Source organism: Phycomyces blakesleeanus (genome assembly GCF_001638985.1).
Source record: "Phycomyces blakesleeanus NRRL 1555(-) unplaced genomic scaffold PHYBLscaffold_13, whole genome shotgun sequence".
NCBI lineage: Eukaryota > Fungi > Mucoromycota > Mucoromycetes > Mucorales > Phycomycetaceae > Phycomyces > Phycomyces blakesleeanus.
The window spans coordinates 1080480-1102791 of record NW_017265146.1 but is presented as its reverse complement, the minus strand read 5'-3'; the positions used below and the strand labels follow the sequence as shown (position 1 = coordinate 1102791).

At 36.8% G+C, this 22312-nt stretch overlaps 4 protein-coding genes across 4 annotated transcripts; 3 read left to right on the top strand and 1 right to left on the bottom strand.

Annotated features, from left to right (window-relative positions):
• Positions 1-2177: 2177 nt before the first annotated feature.
• Positions 2178-6821, top strand: PHYBLDRAFT_169703 (hypothetical protein; the record flags this gene model as incomplete). Its single annotated transcript, XM_018436138.1, has 7 exons — positions 2178-2403; positions 2435-2774; positions 2846-3258; positions 3377-3531; positions 3609-4205; positions 6267-6524; positions 6582-6821. The coding sequence occupies 7 exons, from the start codon at positions 2178-2180 to the stop codon at positions 6819-6821; spliced, it is 2229 nt and encodes a 742-aa protein (XP_018290615.1).
• Positions 6822-7453: 632 nt separating this feature from the next.
• On the top strand, positions 7454-8679 carry PHYBLDRAFT_159176 (hypothetical protein). Its single transcript, XM_018433931.1, has 4 exons — positions 7454-7770; positions 7958-8044; positions 8124-8511; positions 8587-8679. The coding sequence occupies exons 1-3, from the start codon at positions 7716-7718 to the stop codon at positions 8243-8245; spliced, it is 264 nt and encodes an 87-aa protein (XP_018290614.1). The 5' UTR covers positions 7454-7715; the 3' UTR covers positions 8246-8511; positions 8587-8679.
• Positions 8680-8812: 133 nt separating this feature from the next.
• Positions 8813-14433, bottom strand: PHYBLDRAFT_169701 (hypothetical protein; the record flags this gene model as incomplete). The annotated part of the gene is made up of 6 exons (XM_018436137.1): positions 8813-8835; positions 10580-10769; positions 12507-13362; positions 13617-13806; positions 14063-14173; positions 14265-14433. The coding sequence occupies 6 exons, from the start codon at positions 14431-14433 to the stop codon at positions 8813-8815; spliced, it is 1539 nt and encodes a 512-aa protein (XP_018290613.1).
• A 5332-nt stretch (positions 14434-19765) lies between these two features.
• PHYBLDRAFT_97223 (hypothetical protein) lies at positions 19766-21737 on the top strand (the record flags this gene model as incomplete). Its single annotated transcript, XM_018444013.1, has 6 exons — positions 19766-19975; positions 20115-20185; positions 20339-20572; positions 20747-20837; positions 20967-21364; positions 21467-21737. Coding segments are annotated over 6 exons (1275 nt in total), but the record flags the coding sequence as incomplete, so codon positions are not given.
• Positions 21738-22312: the final 575 nt, after the last annotated feature.

The window sequence follows — 22312 nt, the reverse complement described above, 5'->3', positions numbered from 1 at the left end:
TTGCTGTTAAAGTAGAATATAATAACTATATATATTAGATGAAGGAGAAGAAATTGAATTAATCTATAAAACAGTGCATGTCTTTGCTCACATCTTCTTCTATATGATAAAATGATATTAAAACAAAAAAAATTGGTGTAGACAGACTAAAAGTTCAAAAAAAATACAAAAGAAGAACGAATTTTAAGTTATATTATTGGGCAAGAGTTTTAATTAATTTTGGTCTTTTTTTTGAGCTTTTAGTCTGTCTACACCAAGTGATCAAACATTTACCTTTAATTCTGAAAAAAAAATGTGACTACTTCTATATACAATAAAAAGTAAATGTTAAAAATAAAAAGAAAATAATGAGAAAAATAAGAGGTAAAAATGCTATTGTCTTTAATAAATACTTGTTATGAAAAAATATAAAAGTGAAAATATTAAATGATTTTTTTTACTATTAACTTGGTATTTAAACTATAAAGCAATCAAATTTATTGTTTTTTTGAGTTTCTATCACTTGCTTTACTTTTATTAATATAAAAGTCAGATTTTGAAAATTTTTATCTTACTTTATTTTGTTGAGAGTCACGACTGAAAATAATATACTTGAATAAAGCAACAACTTTTATAGCTTCATTATTTAATACATTAATCATTTTGTATGATTAGTATAAAAATAAAACATTTGCCAGAACTATAAAGACAATACTAATCTATTAATTGTTCTCGCATAATATATGGAATAATTAATCATGCAAAGATATAATCCTACTAAAATATATAATTTTTACCAATTTTTTTAAAAAAAGTCAAGATTCTATTATGATATATAAAACAAAAAAAAACAAACAGTACTCTATTGAGAATTGAACTCCAGATCCAATTTGAAATAGTAATGGTGCTAACCACTTAACCTAAATATAAGTAAGAAAAAAAAACACATGTGTATATGTTACACATACATGTTGGTGCTTGCAAAATATGATATGGTTATTCTATTGCTCTGTCTAGTGGTTTTCATGATATGTCTTTGATGTCACCATATTTTTATAATATTTATTATATTAATAGCTAATCTAGTTGAAGAATTAAAACATTGAAATACGCCCAATATATGTTTTTTTTTAAATAATGTAGGTTCAAGGATTATGTTGTGCATCTATAAAGAGAGATTACTATGGCAGAACTTTGTGTTAGACAATGGCTGTTTGACATTGTATCCAATATAATCGTAGATTCAAATAGAGCACACAGACAATAAGACAAAGACATATTGAATAAGCGACCAGTATCAACTATATATTATTTCTCACACTATCATTAAATAAAGAATATACTGATAACAAGGTCACACACCTTAGTCAACATCACTAATCACTCAAACAAGAGCGTGGGTGTTGTGGTGGTTGAAGTTGAAGAAGTTTTTAAGAGGAAGAATTGAAGATTTGAAATAAGGAACAAAGATTCGTGAGAACTTGTGTAGGTTTTGTTTATTGAGAAAGATTTTTTATCAAAGTTTGACGAGGTTCCTACACTGAACTACTACTGCTATTTATATTGTTTTGGATTGGGAAAATTATATGACTGGGGTCAGGTAATCGATCCTATCTGAGCCTTAATCAGAGCAACGTGATCTTGGGATAATTAATGTATGATTAATTATATAAATGTGTGTAGTCCCAATGAAGTATTAACATCAAAAGTAAATGTGTTTATGAGTTATAATTATGCTTATAATAATCCACTGATGTATCCCATATTATGGTGATATCATCATATGAAATATAATCACTATCATGCATGCCAAACCTGTGTGTTAAATAATAAAGTAATCGGTAGACACCTTTGACTGGAATAGCTGAGGCCTTATATTATTTCCTTAAGACTTATTCTCAATTACAGCAGTAGTCAATACTCATTTACAACAGTGGGTAATAACTTAACAATATATTATCTATGATATAAGAAAACAGGCATTACATGATATACTCATATCATTATTCTAAATACACACGCAATGTCTATATAAACTCACATAGCAAATGGCAATAGAAGTGGATCTTTTTTTTCATTAATAAACAAAGTCTCACCATACTTCTTGTCTGCACTTTGTTTTTCTTTCTTTTTCTAAAAATATAACATTTTTTATGGTGAACTCTTTTTCTTTTACACCCTATAACAAAAACACCACTATGTCTTCCAAACATCTCAATGGCAAATCTCCAGTTTTGTCTGCTCAGACCGACTTGAGCAGAATGGATGCTTCTGCCAACACCCAAGCTGACACTTCCTTGCAAGCCATTAGTTGCATCCACAACGTTCTGGCTACCTGCTTCACTGCCCTTGCTGATGCCATTGAGCAGAATCTATCTGAGGAAAGGAAGAATCAAATCAGGCAAACCATTACAACAATGAAAGGTGACTTGACTATTCTCATCTCGGCGCATAGTCATTTACTGCATTCCAGCCTACCTCCTGCTGAGCAAGAAACCCGTCAATCCCGTGTTGTGCCCAGGGAACTGCCCATCTTCCAGTGGCAAGGAAACGAGTGAGACACCACTCAGAAGGTGTACTCCTCTATCGAGGAATGCTTTGACAAATTTGAAAATGTACTCCATTTGTACAGTCTGGATCTCAACGTGGACTGGCACCACCTCCTGCCCATTGTTCTATCAAGAGAGCAACAATCCTGGTATGACAACTACCTTCATAGTTCCTCTGAGCTCCCCTGGTCTTTTGCACGTGATGCATTTATTTGTGTCTATGGCATCAACAATCTGGAACGCCAGGTATAACTCACGCATGAGCTGATGCTCATGAGAATGAGAGCCATGGAGTCCATAAGCAATTACACGGACAGATACCAACGTGTCCGGCAAGAGGCCAAGATAGCTGACAACATGCAAGCCGCTATAGCTTATACTGCCACCCTCCTGCCAGAGATGGCCCACCAAGTCCCACTCCTGCAAGTAAACATGTACAGAGAAAAACGGGACACTATTGACAAGGCAGCCTCTCTGGCTAGGTCAATCTACAACACGGTATTCCCTGCCACTCTACACAACGACTCTGCTCCTAGGACCCGCACACTTGGTCAAGCACAGGTGTCACACACACTTACTCACTCTTCTTCTGCTTGCTCTTCTGGTTTTTCCCACGAAACTACACCGAGCCGTGAACGCTCCTCAAGCAAGAAGTGTTCACTCCATGGCAAGGGCAATCATGACACTGAGGATTGCCACATCCTCAAGATAGCCCTGGCAACCAAGGGAGGTAACTGGGTGGAGAAAATACTCCACATCAACAAATATGTTGGTTCTACCCCTTGTTGCTGGTGTGGTGAAGTTTGGTCTCACAAACATTGCTGTACTTCTGTCTCTGGCTCCTCCAGTTCTTCGGGTTCTGTGTCTGGCTCTTCTCAGAGATCTGCCCCCCACTTTGCCGTCCGTTCTGCACACGCTGTTACTAGCAACAACACTCCCTCGGAGGCAAGCTCCTCTGAAAACGACTAGTCCATGGTCATGGACTTTGAACAGTGCTCCCCATGTAAGTACACAGGCACTTATGTAGATCTTAGTAAACGATCTACTCACTTCTATCTCGTTCCTATTTCTTTAGAAGAGAAAAAACTATGGGCACTGGTAGACACCAGGGCCACCATCAGCTCTGTCAACACCAAGCTCTGTAGCAAGTTTGGGTGGTCAATAATTCCTCACAAAGGGAAAATCGTGTTGGCCACTAGTAACGCTATAGCTCATAGACTAGGAGTAACAAAACTAATAAAAGTTTTGTATAACAACAAACACATTACACATTCTTTTGAATTTTTGGATCTCGCTGAGAATATAGATGTTAGTATTGGTACAGATTTAATGCCAAGTCTTGGTATACATTTACTGGGACTAGCAGAGAGTTGGTACGGTTCTAATACACCTCAGATCCCTACACCCATAGCTGAAATAGAAAAGCCCAATAATTCACCAGCCGGTACACCCACTGATCATTCTCAATTCATGAAGGCTCTACTAGTCTTTAGTAAAGCAAATGAAGCCATACCCATAACTTCATTTTGTATAGTTAAGGAATCTATTGTACGACTACTAACGCCCCCAGATCAAGTAGTCTATAGACGACAATATCCTATTGCTTTACAACTTGTTCCACTGATGGCCAAACATATAAACCAATGGCTTACTGATGGCACCATACAAAGGGCACCCGTCAATACTAAGTGGAACAGCCCACTTACATTCGCTCCTAAAAAAGATGAGTTTGGTAATCCCACAGGCAAGTGTCCTTGCTTAGATCCCAGAGCCATCAACACTCTGCTACCTGACGACAGATTCCCTCTGCCACTCATCTCTGAACTCTTTCACAGGCTACGGGGTGCAACAATCTTCACTACGTTAGACCTCAAGAGTGCCTTTCATCGATTCAAAATTCATAAAGACGATAGACGCAGGACTACATTCATGTTTGAAGGCAATCAGTATATGTTTCGAGGATGTCCCTTTGGTCTCAAGTCATTGTTGTCTAAGTTTCAGCGAGTAGTCAATTTGATTTATCACAATACTCCATATGTCACTGCATTTGTTGACGACATTGTAGTTTTTTCCACTAACATGTCTGACCATGTTAAACATGTCCAAACGGCTATTCAAAAGCTCACGGATGTCAATCTCATTCTCAATCCGCAGAAATGTCACTTTGCACAAACTTCTGTATCGTTACTGGGTTTTACTGTAAGCACTAGAGGTATTGATCTTGATGCTCACAAGGTTCACAATGCTACCATGTGGCCACAACCCAAGTCTGGCAAAGACATTCAACGCTTCATGGATCTCGTCAACTATTTTTGTGAGCACATTCCCAACTTGTTGCAACTGTCTTCTCCTCTGGACAAACTACACAATGCTGACTCACTACACGGGTTATGGACAGAAGAACAAACGCAAGCTTTTTCCAAGCTCAAAATTGCACTTACACACGCACCAGTTCTAAGCCACTCTGACACAACTCAACCATTTCTGGTTGCCACAGACGCCTCCAACACAGGTATTGGCACCGTGCTCTATCAGATCATAGACAACCAATATCGCTACATCGGTTTTATGGCACGGTCACTTTCCAAATCTGAACGCAACTATCCTGTCACCAAATGCAAACTTTTGGGCATCGTTTATGCTTTGACTAAATTCCATAAGTTCTTGTGGGGTAACAAGTTCACGTTGTACACGGATCACAAGGCTCTCACGTACCTTCATACGCAAGAAATTGCTAACCCTATGATAATAAACTGGCTTGATGTACTCTGCGACTATACTTATGACATAGTCCACCGCTCTGGCATTGACAATATATTGCGAGATGTTTTATTGCGCCTTTTCACCTCAGAAAAACTGCTGGGGGAGGGTAAAGCCATAGAAATCTCTACGAATCATCTAACAAAGAACACACAAAATACACATGCTATCTAACGCATGCACAACACAGGGGATATGATAACACCACCTATCAAAAACAGACAACATCTACTCAACCAAGCACATCTACTCGGCCACTTTGGTACAGATGCTATTGTCAATGCTATACATAGTGATGGACTACACTGGACTAATCTCAAGCAAGAGGCAACAGAAACAGTAAAGCGCTGCTTGAATTACCAATGGTTCAAAGTCTCAAAACACAGCTATCATCTGCTGAAGCCTATTACAGCCAGTCAACCAGGTGAACACTGGGCCATAGACTTAGCTGGCCCATACACCACCACGCACAACGGCAATCATTACATGCTAGTAATGGTTGACATCTTTTCCCAATTCTGCATACTCCGCGCAATTCCAGATAAGACATCTTTAACAATTGCAAAACAACTCATTCAAATCTTTTGTGACTTTGGCCTACCCAAGGTTTTACAGTCAGATAATGATACCAAGTTTGTCAACGAACTCATCAAGACTTTCACAAATACAGCAGAAATTGATCATCGGCTTGTAACACTCTATCATCTACGAGCAAATGGAGTTGCTAAAAAATGGGTACACACAGCCAAGGAAGTCATCAACAAGAGAACACAGGGAGCAAAGCGAAACTGGAACATATATATTCCAAGCACACAGCTAGTAATAAATAGTAAACATGCTAAGCTACATGGCACACAGCCATTCACTCTAATGTTTGCAAGACAACCAAACGATTTTGCTGATTACAGAAAAACAGAGAGCACGCACAACGCTCCTAACAGTCTACCAGATATGAAAAAAAGAATTAAACAAATGGAGACTGTCGTATTCCCAGCAATCTGCGAACGCATCAAAGCTACACAAGCTGCTGATAAAGGAAAACACGACAAAGACCATAAAATAATAATGGAGTTCCCAAACGACAGCAACGTGATGGTAAAGAACATATTAAGAAAGTCTAAGACGGACCCAAGATATGAAGGACCATTCACAGTCAAGGGCAGAACAACAGGAGGCAGCTACATTTTGCAAGACAAAACGGGGGCACTTCTATCACAAAACATCCCATCTTCGCAGGTAAAGCTGATCTCATAAGATACTGTTATATCTCCAGATAGCTTTTACGAGATACAGGCCATCATTGATCATTGTCAAGAAAAAGGTGACTACCTTTACAAAGTGTGCTGGAAAAACTATGTACCAGATCAAGACACTTGGGAGCCCATAAGCAATTTCAACGATCTGAGCATAATTGACAAATATTGGCAAAGACGAGGTCCAGAGAAACCCACCAATAAAGCTACAATTATACATAACAAGCATACACATCCAACACAAAAACCTACACGCTTTAGCAAACGTATACGCAAATAAAGACATTTGCTCTCATACATGTACAGATACTCCCCTAAGCAATTCAAATGGTTGTTCCAACCTGGAGGGGGGTAATGTTGTATCCAATATAATCGTAGATTCAAATAGAGTGCACAGACAATAAGACAAAGATATATTGAATAAGCAACCAGTATCAACTATATATTATTTCTCACACTATCATTAAATAAAGAATATACCGATAACAAGGTCACATACCTTAGTCAACATCACTAATCACTCAAACAAGAGCGTGGGTAATAACTTAACAATATATTATCTATGACAAAGTAGACCAGTTGTCCCCATTGGGACAGTTCAGGAAGCAATAACCATACTATGAAAAGAAAGAAAAAATTGTTTGTCTGAGTTTATTTGAATATTTTAATATTATAAAGATTTAATACTAAAACAAAAACAAATGTAGCTCATACAAAAGTTGAAAACCTTTGAAGTAATAGAGCAATAATTGCACCTGTTGTTTATTTTTTTTTCTTTATTTTATATATTGAATAGTCATCTTGTAACATATATTATAATCTTTGCTGCCAAAATTTCTTGTATGATTTTAAAGTCTTTTCAATTTAAAATATTTTTTTGAGATCTCATCTACATAATGGCTTAAAGATTGAATTTTGTAAAATCAAATGTATTTTATTTTTATTTTTTGTATTTATAATTTATAAGGCATCCGTCTGGAAATTCACTTTGATGTGGAGGATGCTGTTCTTGCCAGACTCCACCCAATAAAAACATAAAGCCAAATCAGATATAAAGAGAAAGAAAGGAAAAAGAAAAAGAAATTAATAAATTGAGATTTTGGTCATACCCATGCTTTAAGAGCATGCTTACACTTGGCCTGGATCATTGCCATATACATGAGTCAACTCTTGAATGTGGGACGACCCCCCCTCACAAGCACAGACAAAGGCGCAAGGTCACTCGAGCCCTAAAAAAATAGAGAATTAAAAAAAAAACAAATAAATTAAGAAGTTCCTTGTAAAAAATTAACAAATAAATTATTTTTGGAGTTATGAAGGGTGCTTATTGTTACTTTCTGTTATTTCATATTATTATTATTTTAAAAGAAATTGTATAGTTAATTATCGATTGTGTATTATAGTAAAAAAACATACCCCTTCATAACTGCATTGAGTTTGAGTTGCTCGGGGCCGAGTGCAACAGCCTCCAAGAACCCAATGATGGGGTCTTGGTCAGGGGAGCTAGATTACATATATATATATATTATATAGATATTGGTTTAGATTAGCACAGTATATGGAGCGTACTTTCTGTACTTACATAACCCTTGTGGGAAGTTTTCCAACATTCTCCCACCAAGACACAAAAGACTCCACAAATTCCTTGCGGAGATACTCTCTATAATCTGTCAAATCCAGGATTATAGAGAATATCTCTGGTAGTGGAGTCTAATTCAAATATATTTGATAAGTTACGGAAAATTTGTACAACGATAGCTATGTTATTTGGTGAATATTATATTTGTGTCAAGCTGTTGCTTGATATCCTCCAAAAGGTAAAATCTTGGGGGCGGGCCTGGAGTACGGTCTGTAATCAAGATGATCACATCGATGACATTTATGTTGTCTTCCTGGCACTGCACCCAAGATACTGAATAGTTGCATTATTAATGCTCCGGTTAGGGACATTAACGATTTTTTTGAAAGATCTATTAATCAAAATATGTTTTTAATATATTGTGTTATTTGTTGATTGATAAATGATATTTATTTATTTTTGCCACCTCTTTGTAGCTACTGGCCAAAGCCATTAGCATAGCTCCAGAGACACCAGATGAAATGTAGACATTTTTTTGCAAGGTTTTGAAAGAAGTTTGAAGTGTGTAGTTCATGTTGGTATAAAATGTAAGAAATAATGAAAGAGAAAAAATTGTCAAAAAAAAGCAGGGAGATATTATTTATTTATATTTTATTTTGGAGTGTAAGCAAGATGTATTATAAAATCTAACTTTAAAAGCGGGTAGTCTCGGAACCTTAAAGAATATATAGATGACTTATATTACTATTATTCTTTTTTCATAAAAAAATACCGAGTCAGAGAGGTACAAAGCAATCTGATCAAGTAGTCAGAACTTTGTGCTAATAATTATTATTAGACAAATTACACAGATACAACTTGGTTATCCAATTATTTAACTTGAATTATAATAATAGTAATAAAATAATAGTAAAGAACATATCTGGAAGCCATATTTTTTGGGGGGTTTGTATTTTAATATTTTCAAAAAGGAAAAAAAACGTTATACTTTGTCATATACACAATTGGTATTGACAATTTAAAAAAAAAAACATTAAAATATTTGAAAAAAAAATAAAAAAAAAAACATAAAGATAAAGATAAGCATAAGCATAAGCATAAGTATAAGCAGAAATAACGTGAATACAAAAAATACGAAAATAAAAATAAAGCATATAGAAAAAGATTGGCATATTTGGATAAAGACATATGGCAGAAGGCGTATGATATGGAACAGATTGGTTAATTGTTAGGAACAACTTCCTTATAAACAACATTGTTTATATAGACATTGCTAGTTGTTTCAGTAGAAATACTGTCCATATCAACCATAATTTTTACTGAGTCTGGAGTTCAGACCCTGGAGAGAGCAACATACAACTGCCTATAACCAAAGACATGGTCGGGAAGGCACAGACCAACTTTGTCAATGGTCTGGCCTTGGGACTTGTTGATAGTCATAGTAAAGGCAAGGCGGACTGGAAATTGACATCGCTTGAAATCAATAGACATGGTTGATCTAGTTGGGTTCAGCTTGATTCTGGGTATAAGAACCACCTTTCCAGCACTTGATCCTGTTACAATGGTGGCCGTGATGATATATCTGCCAAAGTCATTGCATATAAGGCAGGTACTATTGCAGAGGCCATTCTTAGGGTCCAGGTTTCTTAGTAGCATAATTGGACATCCGTTCTTGAGGCATAGAGTATGTGGAGGCAAAGATCCAGGGTCGAGTTTGTTGAGAAATTCATTTGGGTAACTCAATTGATCATTTTCGCTGAGACCTTTATCAATACTCTTAAACTCTGTTGCTTGTCCAGGGAACAGTTTCATAATGATGTTGTTGATCTTTTTAACTTCTGTATTCTTTGGGGTTAAGATTGCACGGCCTATAAGGAAGCTGGGATTGCTGGCATTGTTAGAAAGATTAGAGAATATTGTACTGGCCAGATGATTGATATTACGGCCTCGTATAAGCATATAGGGGGGGATCTGAAAGGTGTCTGGACCACCAGTCGTCTGAAGACTGCCATTGCCAACAGTCAGAAGAAGGGCAGCAAACTCATTAAGTTGTGCCACTTCCCAGGGATCAGTGGACTTGGCAATGTGCATGTTCCTTGTGAGTTTCATGGAGTGAACATGGCTCCAGAGACGTGCTTCCTTGATGCACTGGGAAACAATCTGGGCTCTGTTTCCTCCTTGAATGACAGGAAGCACCTGGCAAAAGTCACCACCAAAAACGAACAGCTTGCCACCAAAAGGAACAGTATTGAGCAAGGAGTTAACCAACTTCATAACATCTTGAATAGAATGATTGACAGCATTGATAAGATCCTTGCTGACCATGGATACCTCATCCCAAACAATCAACTCTGTTTTCCTGATCAACTTTGCAAGCTCAGAGTTGGAAGGAATGGAGCAAATAGAGTTGACGTCAATGTTAATGGGAATCTTGAACCTGGAATGAGCTGTTCGGCTACCATCCAAAAGCAGAGCTGCAATTTCACTGGTAGCTACCGCGAGAGCAATCTTGCCTTGTTGATGGACTTTTCTGAGCATGGCATTGAATAAAAAGATCTTTCCAGTGCCACCTGGTCCATTAACAAAATACAATCTTAGGGTTGTAGAGCTTGCGTCAACTGCTTCCATGACAACATGGTATGCTACTTGCTGTTCCTCATTGAATGAGAGCATGTCCGAATCAGGCAAAGACAAAGCCTCAATACAAAGGGCTTCTTGCTCATCAATCAATGTTCTCAATTCACTGGCAGGGATCTGGGCATCCGAGGAGTCCAGCAGTGGGGTGAGAACAAACCCAGAAAAGGAAGTGAGGGAAAGACCATTGGCTGACATGTGGCTTTCAATGCTCCACAGACATCTGTCATACATGACTTCAGTTGGCTCAAGAGAGAAGTCATTCTCTGCCTGTTGGAAAGCATGGAGATAGTTCTCAACCATGGAAGAGCGGTAGGCCAGCCAGAGAGCAAAGGGATCAGACACCTCACAGAAGACCAAGAGGATGGCAAACAGGCGACGCAATGATGATGGGATCTCATAGCCTACAGCTTCTTCCATACAGCAGTTCCATTCACTGTCATCCACCAACAGCCCAAGAGCATGGCAAGCATCTTGATTGGTAGGATATATGCGGCCTTTGACAGTACGCAGATACTCAAAACTTGTGGCACCAGGGACATTGAGCAGCAAGATTCTCAGATAGTACCATTCTGGGTCTCTTGGTGAAACAGTGTGGACTCTGCCAAGGGTTTTGCTTTTCTTTTTGCCACGTGGAGTCCACTTTCCCTGATTTTTTTTCCATGTAAAATGCGAAGGAAATTCCAAATAAAGATACTTGCGGGACGAAATATTCAATGTATTGTGAGCAAACTATCCAGTCAAGATGGTAGAGGAGCCCCACCCAGATGTTTCTTCAAGAGAGTCAGATTCACAGAAGTAAACGGTCTCGGCATTCTCAAGATGGATAGCAAGTCTCTGGTGAGCTGGGGACTCACTGTGAATCCTAAAAAAAAAGATTCTCTAGCAAACTTTGGACGCAGAGACATAATGGGCATCAAGGAATTCTTGGATCTCATTGATGGGTTCTTGGGGGGTGGATGAGGATCCAGGCTGCAGGACTGTCATGGCACGGTCATGACCCTTGTATACATACTTGTAAAGATATTTTACAGAGGCAACAGAGGTACAGATCCCGACGTTGATATGTGTATTGTACTTTACACATAGATAGCGGTTGTTAGGAACCACCCATTGATTGTCTAGGATGGTATTGTACTGTATGACCAATCTTCCGTTCTGTCTCCAACGATACAAAGGGTATCCAGCACCATCTTCAATTGTATCGTCTTGGGCATTCTTTGGATAATGCTTCTGGCAGCAGCCATTCTTCATGCAACGTGCTAGAGGGACATTAGCAAGACGGACCTTCTCTTCGCATGGTCTATGCACCATATGGTGGCTGATGATTGCAAATGCTTCTGGCTCAAGATCAGGATCCAGATACTCAGCAGAGACGATTCTGTCATAATTGTCTACTGTAACTGGCTTGTCTGCTATAGCTAGGATCAACAGAATATGGGCATGAGGGAGACCTCGCTTCTGGAACTCAATGACATGGACATGTGCTACGATCTTCCCCAAGGTATACTTCTTTGTTAAGTCGTGCATGAGTTGCTCAAGCTTCATGTGAAACACACGGAAACAAAGATCAGGTCTATCACTGGCACTCAGTCTACCCAACAGAGAATTTGTGATTTCTGGCCAAGTAGGATTGCAGGTAAAGGTCACAAAGAGATCCGGCTTGCCAAAGTGGCACACAATGCCCATAGCATCTTGGTACAATTCACGCATACATTGTGGGCTGCCAAGGAAGGAGGAAGGAAGAATCACTGGCCAACCAAGATTTGTCATATCATTGTCATTGAGGTGGACTGCATCCTGGATACTACTGTAAAGTTCTGCACACATCTTTTTTTGGTTCAGGACATAATATCCAAGACGGCTATGTTCAATCTTGGCATACATATCAACAATATACTGTTGAAAGAGGCAGCCAAAACGGTGGAGGAGGTGCATAAAGTTGGGATGGTACATGAGATGGTTAGCGTACCAGTCCATGGTGGAGATCTTTGATCTTGTTGGAGTATATCTATTGATGGTCCAGCCAAAATCACCAGAAGGGAAGAGTAGAACATACTGCAAAGCATCATAGTTGTGGTGGTACTCATTGATCTTGTGGAGATAGTCTGTCTGGGTGTGCAGAATGATGTCTCTTGCCTCATTATGCTCAGTATCACTCATCAACACTGCCACTTTCTCAACAGTGGGAGTATTGTACCGTTGCTGGTCTGCTGAGCCAGACTCTGCCAGGCAAAAGGTCATGTCGGCTGTTCCATCATTATCCCGTGCAACTTGATGCATAGAACGGAAGAGGGAAACAAATGGATTAACTTCCATGAGAACGGCCTGAATCTTTTCCAAGATTACCCTGTCTAATTCCGGGGCATTGCAATGTCTATGGTCAACCTGAGAGGCTGGGTCAAATATATAAACCTGGGCAAACTTGGGCTGATCCATCTGAGTCTGGGTCGTTGGAAGGACTGACCCAGTCTTGTGGCAGATGGTCCCATGGATCCGGAAGTTGTATGCATCACCAATATTGTTAGCAACAGACTGATCAATGTTGACTCCCATGGAAGTGAAACTTATAGTGCTGTTGTACCGTCTGATCTTTTTTCGAAGAAATCTTTTCCAGCAGGAGTGGTGTGTACCAAAAGTTCTGCAATTCCAGGAGGGGTGGGTTCAAAGGGAGGAAGAATGACAGTCCCGAGTCTGCAGCACATAGAGAACTTGATGTTGTTTGCCTTGGACGTGTAGTTTTTCTCATGAATCCACATTAGAGCTCCACAGAATTGGCATTGTTCATCCATGACACCTCTGTTGTCAGTTGGAGGTAATGGGGTGATGGTACGTCAGGCCATGTTATGAGTGACAGCTAACTGGCCAGGGACAAAAGTGTGGTGCCGTCTGTTGTTAGGACACTGCAAGCTGTTACTCCGTAGGTGGCCAATTCCATTACAGCTGGAACAGCGGGGAATAACAGTGGCAGTGGTAATGGCAGTGGTGGTTGTCAAATCCAAGACTCTCTCAACAGCAGAAACTTGCAAAGCCTCAAAAGCAGCAGTTAGATCTATGATAAAAATATTAAAGAATAATTAATAATTGTGGCAATTGATATATAATTTTAAAAATTATCTCTGCTGCTCTCTGCAATATATTGTTCTGTGAAGGAGAGGTCAATTGACATTGGTTGTGTCGGTACAACATAATTCTGGACAGCTTCAACTCTTGGTCTTGAAGCAGCAGCTAAATAGAGAAATATATAGAGTAGAAACAATTATTAGAATTTTTGCTGAATATTAATCAATTTTGCTCCATTTATTTACCTCGGCTACTCTCTGCAGAATATTGGTCAGCACAGGAGAGAGCAATGATTTCTGCTATGGTAAGAACCACAGGATTCTGAACAGTTTCCACCCTTGGTCTCGAAGCACCAGCTAAATAATCATATAAATGCAGATGATAGCAAATAAGTTAGAAACTATGCAAGTCGATCCAATGGATTAAAGTAATCTGTTTTAATGTTACCTCTACTACTCTCTGTCTGATATTCTTCTTGGGTAGAGAGATTATCGCTGGTTCTCTTTCGGGGGATCAAGAGAGTCTTGTTTCTTGGGTTCAAAGGGCAGGATAAATTTGATTTTCTGCTCTGACCCAATTGTTTACATGAAGCACAAACTGGTCCAGCAGGAGTCATATTGATATTTGATAAATTGCAATTGGTTTTGCAATTAAGGTGGGGATAGAAAAATAGTAAAGAGTATATGTAAGATTATTATTTTTCTGAAAGACATGAACTTTACAGACATCCTATATATACTCTTTTTCAAAATAATGATTATACCAATAATGACAGACTTGTCATAATTTAAAATAGATTTGAATCATATGTAAATCAACAATGTGCTGAAGTAATATGATAATTAGAATAAATTCAAGAGAATATCTTCTTCAAGTAATATTAAATAATAGAGTAAAATCCATGTGTCAAGACGCAGTAAGATGACTTCTTCAAGTAATAGTAGCTAAATTAAGTAGAGTATAGCTGTAAAAGTTCATTAGAATGTCTTGTTAAAGTAATAAAAGTAAGGTGACAAAAGGAACAGTCAGTTGTCAAAGTAGCATAGGTTAACCTTTTGGAATTAACATGTGTATCGAATTACAAATGCTGCAGAAAGTGCACGGTTCAGTATAGCCTCTTGGAATTACCATGTGTATCGAATTACAAATGCTGCGAAAAGTGCACAGTTCAATATAGCTTCTTGGAGTAACAGTATATATAAATTCTTGAATATCCAATTGTCAATGCACAATCATATGTTTCATTTTATTTTATCAGTTATTATTATAAAATGTAATATATAATATTGATGATCTTTGCTTTTAAATTAAAAAGTAGTAATAGCCGACACGTTTTTCTTTTTTTTGTTGTAGATTAATTCAAATCCAGGTATCAGGGCGCAGCACAATTGTAACATACAAATAAATCATTATTTTTATTTTATTTTTATTTATTATTTATATTGAATAGCTTTTGGTAATAACTAAAATGATATATACATATATTTTCTTTATTCTTTAAATTAATATATTTTTATTACGATTACAATACAATTAAAAATGATCTGATTTTTATTTATTTATATATAATTTATAAGTATAATAATAATAATAGTTGGTAGTAATAAGAAAAAAAATATAATTTTTAAAGATGTTCAAAGCAAACAGTGATTTAATAGTAAAGACATTTTGTTATATGGCCATGATTTACATTAAAATAGAGATTTATCAATAATTAAGATATTGAATGCAATCGAAAGATGATTAGATTCTATATAACTCATGTGCAGAGTATCTCTCTTTCTTTTTAATGGTTTGAACGTAAGTCATGTGATTTATAACTTCCTTTCTTTTTAACTGTTTGAACGTAAGTCATGTGATTTAGTAACTTCCTATGTTCTTAGTAATTTAAAAGTGCGAACGTAAGTCACGTGCAGAGATATTGTCAGGAGCGGATTGGAATTAACACTCAGTTCCAATCCTCTCCAATCAGGAGCAACTACTCCAACCGCAGTAGTTGGGTGAGCAATGCCAAGAAGAAGAAGACAACCATTGCTCAGCAAGAAACCGCAGTAAACACACTTAGCATATAATATTGAAGACTGCGGCATCTCTTACATTAGTATAAATATCACGAACATTATCACAAATAAAGATTATCTTTATCTTCATATTTGATTCCATCTTATTATCTTATTGTGTGACTTTTCGCACATTACAATATCTCTCTAGGATATTATATAATTTGACAAGGTAGACCGGTTGTCCCCATTGGGACAGTTTAAGAAGCAATAACCATACTATGAAAAGAAAGAAAACCCCGTTTGTCTAAGTTTATTTCAATATTTTATTCTTGTAAAGGTTTTGTATTAAAGGAAAAATTGAAAATGATCCATGCAAAAATTGAAAACTTTGATTAAAGCAAAGTGGCAATAATAGCACTCTTGTGATTTAGTTTCTTTTTTTTTATAATTTGTATATACTCATCCTCTAATATTTATGATAACACTTCTTCCTAAAGTCTCTTATGTGCTATTTATACTGTTATCAATTTTAGGTATTTACTACCCATTCATACTACCTGTTTATTCTGCCCATTTATACTACCTGTTTATGTTACCTGTTTATTTTACCCGTTTTTTCTACCCATTTATTCTACCCGTTTATTCTACCCGCTTGTCTAAATTTTTGAAAGCCTTTCAAATTTCTATAGTTGTCTTGATAGCCAGAAGTTTTCTTGTATAAATTCAATTGCTATATAGTGTGTCATTTAATCCCTAAATTTACCTACTTCTCCCTATTGTTCATCTTAATTGAGCACACAATTACGATCGTGGATTATATGTGCGAGATTCAGATATTCCCTTCACAATTAAATGTTTACTTGTCCTTATTGTTAATCTCAATTGGGCACACAATTACGATCGTGGATTACATGTGCGAGAGTAATTCATGTACTTGTTTTGAAATATAGAAGGACCAAATGTAAGTCATGTGATTTATAACTTCCTATGTTCTTAGTGATTTAAAAGTGCGAACGTAAGTCACGTGCAGAGATATCTCTCTAGGATATTATATAATTTGATATAAGAACAGACATCACATGATATACTCATATCATTATCCTAAATACACACGCAATGTCTATATAAACTCACATAGCAAATAGCAATAGAAGGGGATCTCTTTTTTCATCAGTAAACAAAGTCTCACCGTACTTCTCGTCTGCACTTTGTTTTTCTTTCTTTTTCTAAAAATATAACATTTGGTCTAGAACTGAATATTTAAAGATATGCTAAAAGTAAGAATTTTTAAAAATTATGTGTGATAGGGTGGGGTCATTTTCATTGAAGAAGGTGTTGAAGGTATAAGTATATAGATATCATGTGCATGCGAAAGTAAAAAGACAGTTCTGAGAATAGTAGTATATGTCACTTCAGATATAAAAGAACAGAGTATATGGGTTCCGAGTGCTGAAGTTTGATTATATGGTTATTATTTTTATTTTTATTTTTCAGTAGTGATAAAATAAGAAAGATAGTATGATTGGTATTGTCGACTTTGAAAGCAGTGCGAAGTTGTTGTTGGTACAGGGTTGAAAAAAGAAAAGAATAGAGTGGCGATGACTGTCGACTTAAAACTGTTTATCTTGACTGCTTGTCTAAAGACTTCAATTATTGGCAAATGAAGCGACTTTTTACATTCAAAAATGACAAAATCAAATCGACTTTTTGAGGTAGTCTCACAGGTTAAATTTGAAAAAGTCTATCTTTCCAAAAAAAAACTACATTGTCATCAACCCAACCTTTATAGCTGCCTTTACAAATTTGCTTACTATAGCCAGCAACATAATTTACAATCTAATCGGCAGAGCGACCAGGGTTTCTTCTAATCAAACTTCTTAACTTTGAAAGGAACATTCTTCTATAAGTTTTAAGAATGAACTATATTAAGGAAGAAAATGAAATTTGTGCCTTGTGTAGTTGCGTAAGTTACTTCTTAAAAGCTCAGTCGTATGTACAGCAGTGTTCGTAATAAAATAATTTGGGGCGACATTGTCTCTGTCTAAGCTCGCTGCGATTTGCTTGACGAATTCAAAATACAAGTGTGGGTTTGTGCCGCCTGCGACTGATTTCAACACTTTGATATGATATGACTGCCGTAATTGTAAGATCCAAGGTTCGTTTGTTTGTTTTTGCATTATCCTCTCCCACTTATCAAGCTGGCATTGGATTCTGCTTAATCAACATAAATACAATTTGCTTTGTAAGATATTAAAAGCTGTTAGAAGGTGCTAACAGACCTTAATTTACTTTGAGTCGCATCTGATGTGTTTTTTCTTCTCTTTGACAGACTTTGTTCTTTTTTAATGTGATTTAAATTTTCTCATATATATATATATATATATATATGTGTGTGTGTGCGTGTGTGTTGATTTGCTAAGATAAAGGTTCTTTCATCATTAAGAGCAAGAAACTGCTCTAACAGCTTGCCATTGACTATCCCGGTGGTTAACTGGCATTTTTTGTCTAAAGTATATTGAGTAAACTAAACATGTTCTTATCTGATATTTATATATATTTCTATTCACTCCTCTTCTTTTTACATGGCGTTTGATAATACTGTCGATAGTTGTTTAGCTCAAGTTAGATAGTTTTGATATTTTGCTTTTGCTTTGGCCTTCTTTCAAAACTTAATCGACGATTAATTGCTTTATGTAAGCATATAGCTTTTTTATATCTTGTATTCTTAGCAAAAGATCCATTGTTTGAGATAGTAATTTTTATGTATTTCAGTTAGTAGCTATAAAAAAGAAACTGGAATTTTGAAAATAAAATAGATTGCTTATATAATACTCACTGTATATACATTATATATTTTTATTTGTAGCTGTAGATAATGTATAAGCATCATCATTATGTTGTTGTTTGGGAATTACGGACCACTTTTTTGAAAGTTGGTCTTTTTCAAATTTGAGCTGTGACTACCTCAAAATATTGGTTTAATTTTCTCATTTTTAAATGCGAAATTCTCTATGTGTGTGTGTGTGTTTTTTTTTTGCTTAATTCCGTGACTGGTAAAATACTCCAAAAAAAAAGCTGACTTTATTCTTTTTTTTGTGTGTGTATTGTATGTGGTAGTCTGTGTGCAGGAGATCTCATCATTAATTCATCGATCCTTTGCAATGTTCTCAATTTCACGATATGATGGAGAAGACGAGAAGCAGACGACAGACAGTCGTAGCATGGACAAGAAGCAAGAAAGACTCAACAAACTTCTTGAAAAAGTAAATCGCAAACGTAAAACGGAACAACCCGACACAACTATTACCAAGGAAGTCGTCGAGAAGAAGTCCAAAAAACAACCAAAGAAACAAAATGTAGTTTCAGTAAATACAGACGAAAAAATAGACACAACTGAAGAAAGTGAAAAAGGAGAAGAAATCGAAGAAATGGAAGAAGTAGTAGAAGAAGAAGATAACGAAGAAAATGACGACAAGGAAGAAGTGGAGGAAGACGAAGAGGAAGAAGAGGAAGGAAAGCAAAAAGAAAAGGAAGAGGAAGAGGAAGATGAGTCTATTCTGGAAGCATTCCCAGATATGATTGGAACCCAAGCGCAACAAAGCAAGGAAGATATTAAATTGTTGCGTAGCATGGGTATTCCCGAATGGTTATTACAGCCCACAGTTGTCTCACCAGAAGAGACATGCGAGTTGGATCAGGCTGGCCTATCCGCTCGTATTATCAAAAGATGTGGTGATTTTGGGCTGTCCTCTTTCTTTGCAGGTAATTATATACACATATTATTTACAATAATGACGAAAGGATAAATACTTTGTAGCCTACAGCTAAAACTACAACTCAAATTCAATTCAATTCAATTAAATGTAATCCAATTTAACTAAAACACAAAGGCAATTACTTATAGTTCAGATGGCTGTCATTCCCGTATTCTTGAGAAGACAGACTTTGTATGACACTAGACGGGCACCGGGAGACTTGTGCATCTCAGCTCCTACAGGAAGCGGTAAAACCCTTGCATATGTATTGCCTATTGTGGATATCTTGTCCAAGCGCGTAGTCACTCGCCTAAGAGCCCTGATTATTCTTCCCACCCGTGATTTGGTTGTTCAAGTAAAAGAAACCTTTGACGCTTTTGTACAAGGCACGGATCTCAAAGTAAGACGGTTACAATATTTTTTAATAATATACTTATATATATATATATATATATATGTATGTATGTATGTATGTATGTATGTATGTATTTATTTATTAATGGTTATTATTTATCAATTTATTTGATTTTCTAATATAGGTTGGTACAGCAACTGGTCAACAATCATTTGCCCATGAACAACAATCTTTAGTTGGAATGACAAAAGACAGGTAAATATATATATATATATATATATACATAGTTGTATTTATGTACGAGTGTGTACAATTACAAGTATAAAACCAAAAACCAAAACGAGAAAAAGAAAAAGATAAGCTTAAAATATATGTACAAATACGCACATTTGTGTATAAAAATAATAGTTACCCTGGTGGTTCTAGCCGAGTTGACATCTTGATAGCCACTCCTGGTCGTTTGATGGATCATCTCAAAGATACACCCAATTTCTCGTTGGAACATCTCCGGTTCCTGGTTATTGATGAAGCCGATCGACTTTTAAACCAGAGTTTCCAGGATTGGTTGAACCAAGTCTTACAGGCCACTCGTCCAGGAGACCCTAGCCAGGAACCACTTGAATTTAAAACCAACACATACGGGTACACACACACATCTATTCACACACACGCCTATTCATAAATAGCACAAAGATATATAGAGATAGAGATAGAGATAGAAAGAAAAAGAAAGAATGAAAGGAAGAAAGAAAGAAAGAAAAAAAATTATATAATATTGTCCTACTCTTGTGTACACTGACACGTTTCCTATTTTAGTGTCCCGGAAGCAGATGCCATTGCACCAAGTTACCTGAGGTCCCATTACAATCTACCAAAGACCGATCTTGATTTGACAAAGGCACCTGCAGTAAGATTTACTATTAAAAAAAAGATGTATATAGGAACAACATAACAAGACCCCCAAATAGTAATACTCATAGTAATAATCATAAGAAAGCTAAACAAAACGTTGTATTTATTTATTTATTTATTTTAGATCCAAAAACTGCTGTTCTCTGCAACCCTAACCAAGGATCCTGCCAAAATTGCGGGTTTGCATTTGACGGATCCTGAATACATTTCGGTCCAGGTCATAGGCGACGACAGTACCAGACCCGAGTACACTACCCCAGCAGGCCTTAAGGAACATATGGTGGTCTGTAATGCCGATCAGAAACCCCTTATGATGATCTACTTGCTGCACCAGGTTGGCATCACATCTGGCCTGTGTTTCACAAAGTCTGTTGAATCTACCCAGCGTCTACAGCTCCTCATTGAAGCCTATGAAGAGCTTAATGAAGGTAAAAAGACACGAGTGGCAGAGTACTCAAGTGACCTTTCGGTGTCTCAGCGTAAATCTTTGATGAAGAAATTCCGTGCCGGAGAAATTGATTTGTAAGTTTTTCATATATGTTTCAAAAAAATAGTATAATTTTGACTTATATATTAATTTATTAATATATATATATATGTTTCTTTGTCTTAATCCACCCATAGGATGATTTGTTCCGATTTGATCGGTCGTGGTATTGATCTTGACTGTGTTGACACTGTGATAAGTTACGATGTTCCACTGTTTATGGACAAGTATATCCACCGTGTGGGTCGTACAGCAAGAGCTGGCCGAGAGGGTCAGGCATACACAATTGTAGAGAAACAAGAGGCTCGTCACTTCAAGGAAATTCTGAGAGATGCTAGTCACCTGTCGCAAGTCAAGACACTGAGAGTTGAGAAAGAAGACCTTGCCCGTTATGAGGAAAACTACAAAAAGGCATTAGCAAGTCTTAAAGACTGATAGATTTTTAGATACCGACATCCAAAAATATATATATATATATATTATATGTATATATATGGTATTCATTTGTACAAAAAAGGAAAAAAGCGAAATAAAAAAATAAGAATAGTTGTAAAAAAACCATACACACACAAGAAAAAAGCAATAAAATAAAAATAAAATAAAAAATAAAATAAAATAAAATAAAAATGCCTCACAAAGAAATAAGAAAACGACCCTTGTCTTTCCTTTTCTTTTTCCTTTTCTTCTTCTTTTAATCTTCCCACTCTTTGTTTTATTCTCTTTCTTGACATTTATGGGATCTTCGTCTATTAACGACCCACCTCCCAAGGATGGAACCCGAAAGGTGCATTATGGAGCGACTGATAGTCCGCCCGAAGACGAACCCGACAGGTCTCCAAATGGACCTCATTCGGATGAGGCTAATGAGCATGCCAAACCGCGAAGACGCACTCATCGCCGCGACTCTGACAGACAGTCGTTTGACAGCACAGACCGAGAAATGACACTCAAAGATATCCAAGAAGTAAGATAAAGAAGCCTGT

Coding starts and splice junctions, on each gene's coding strand:
- PHYBLDRAFT_159176 (XM_018433931.1), top strand. CDS start 7,716: ATGTGGGACGACCCCCCCTCACAAGCACAGACAAAGGCGCAAGGTCAC. Junction 7,771..7,957: donor GGCGCAAGGTCACTCGAGCC/CTAAAAAAATAG, acceptor AAAAAAACATAC/CCCTTCATAACTGCATTGAG. Junction 8,045..8,123: donor TGGGGTCTTGGTCAGGGGAG/CTAGATTACATA, acceptor TTCTGTACTTAC/ATAACCCTTGTGGGAAGTTT.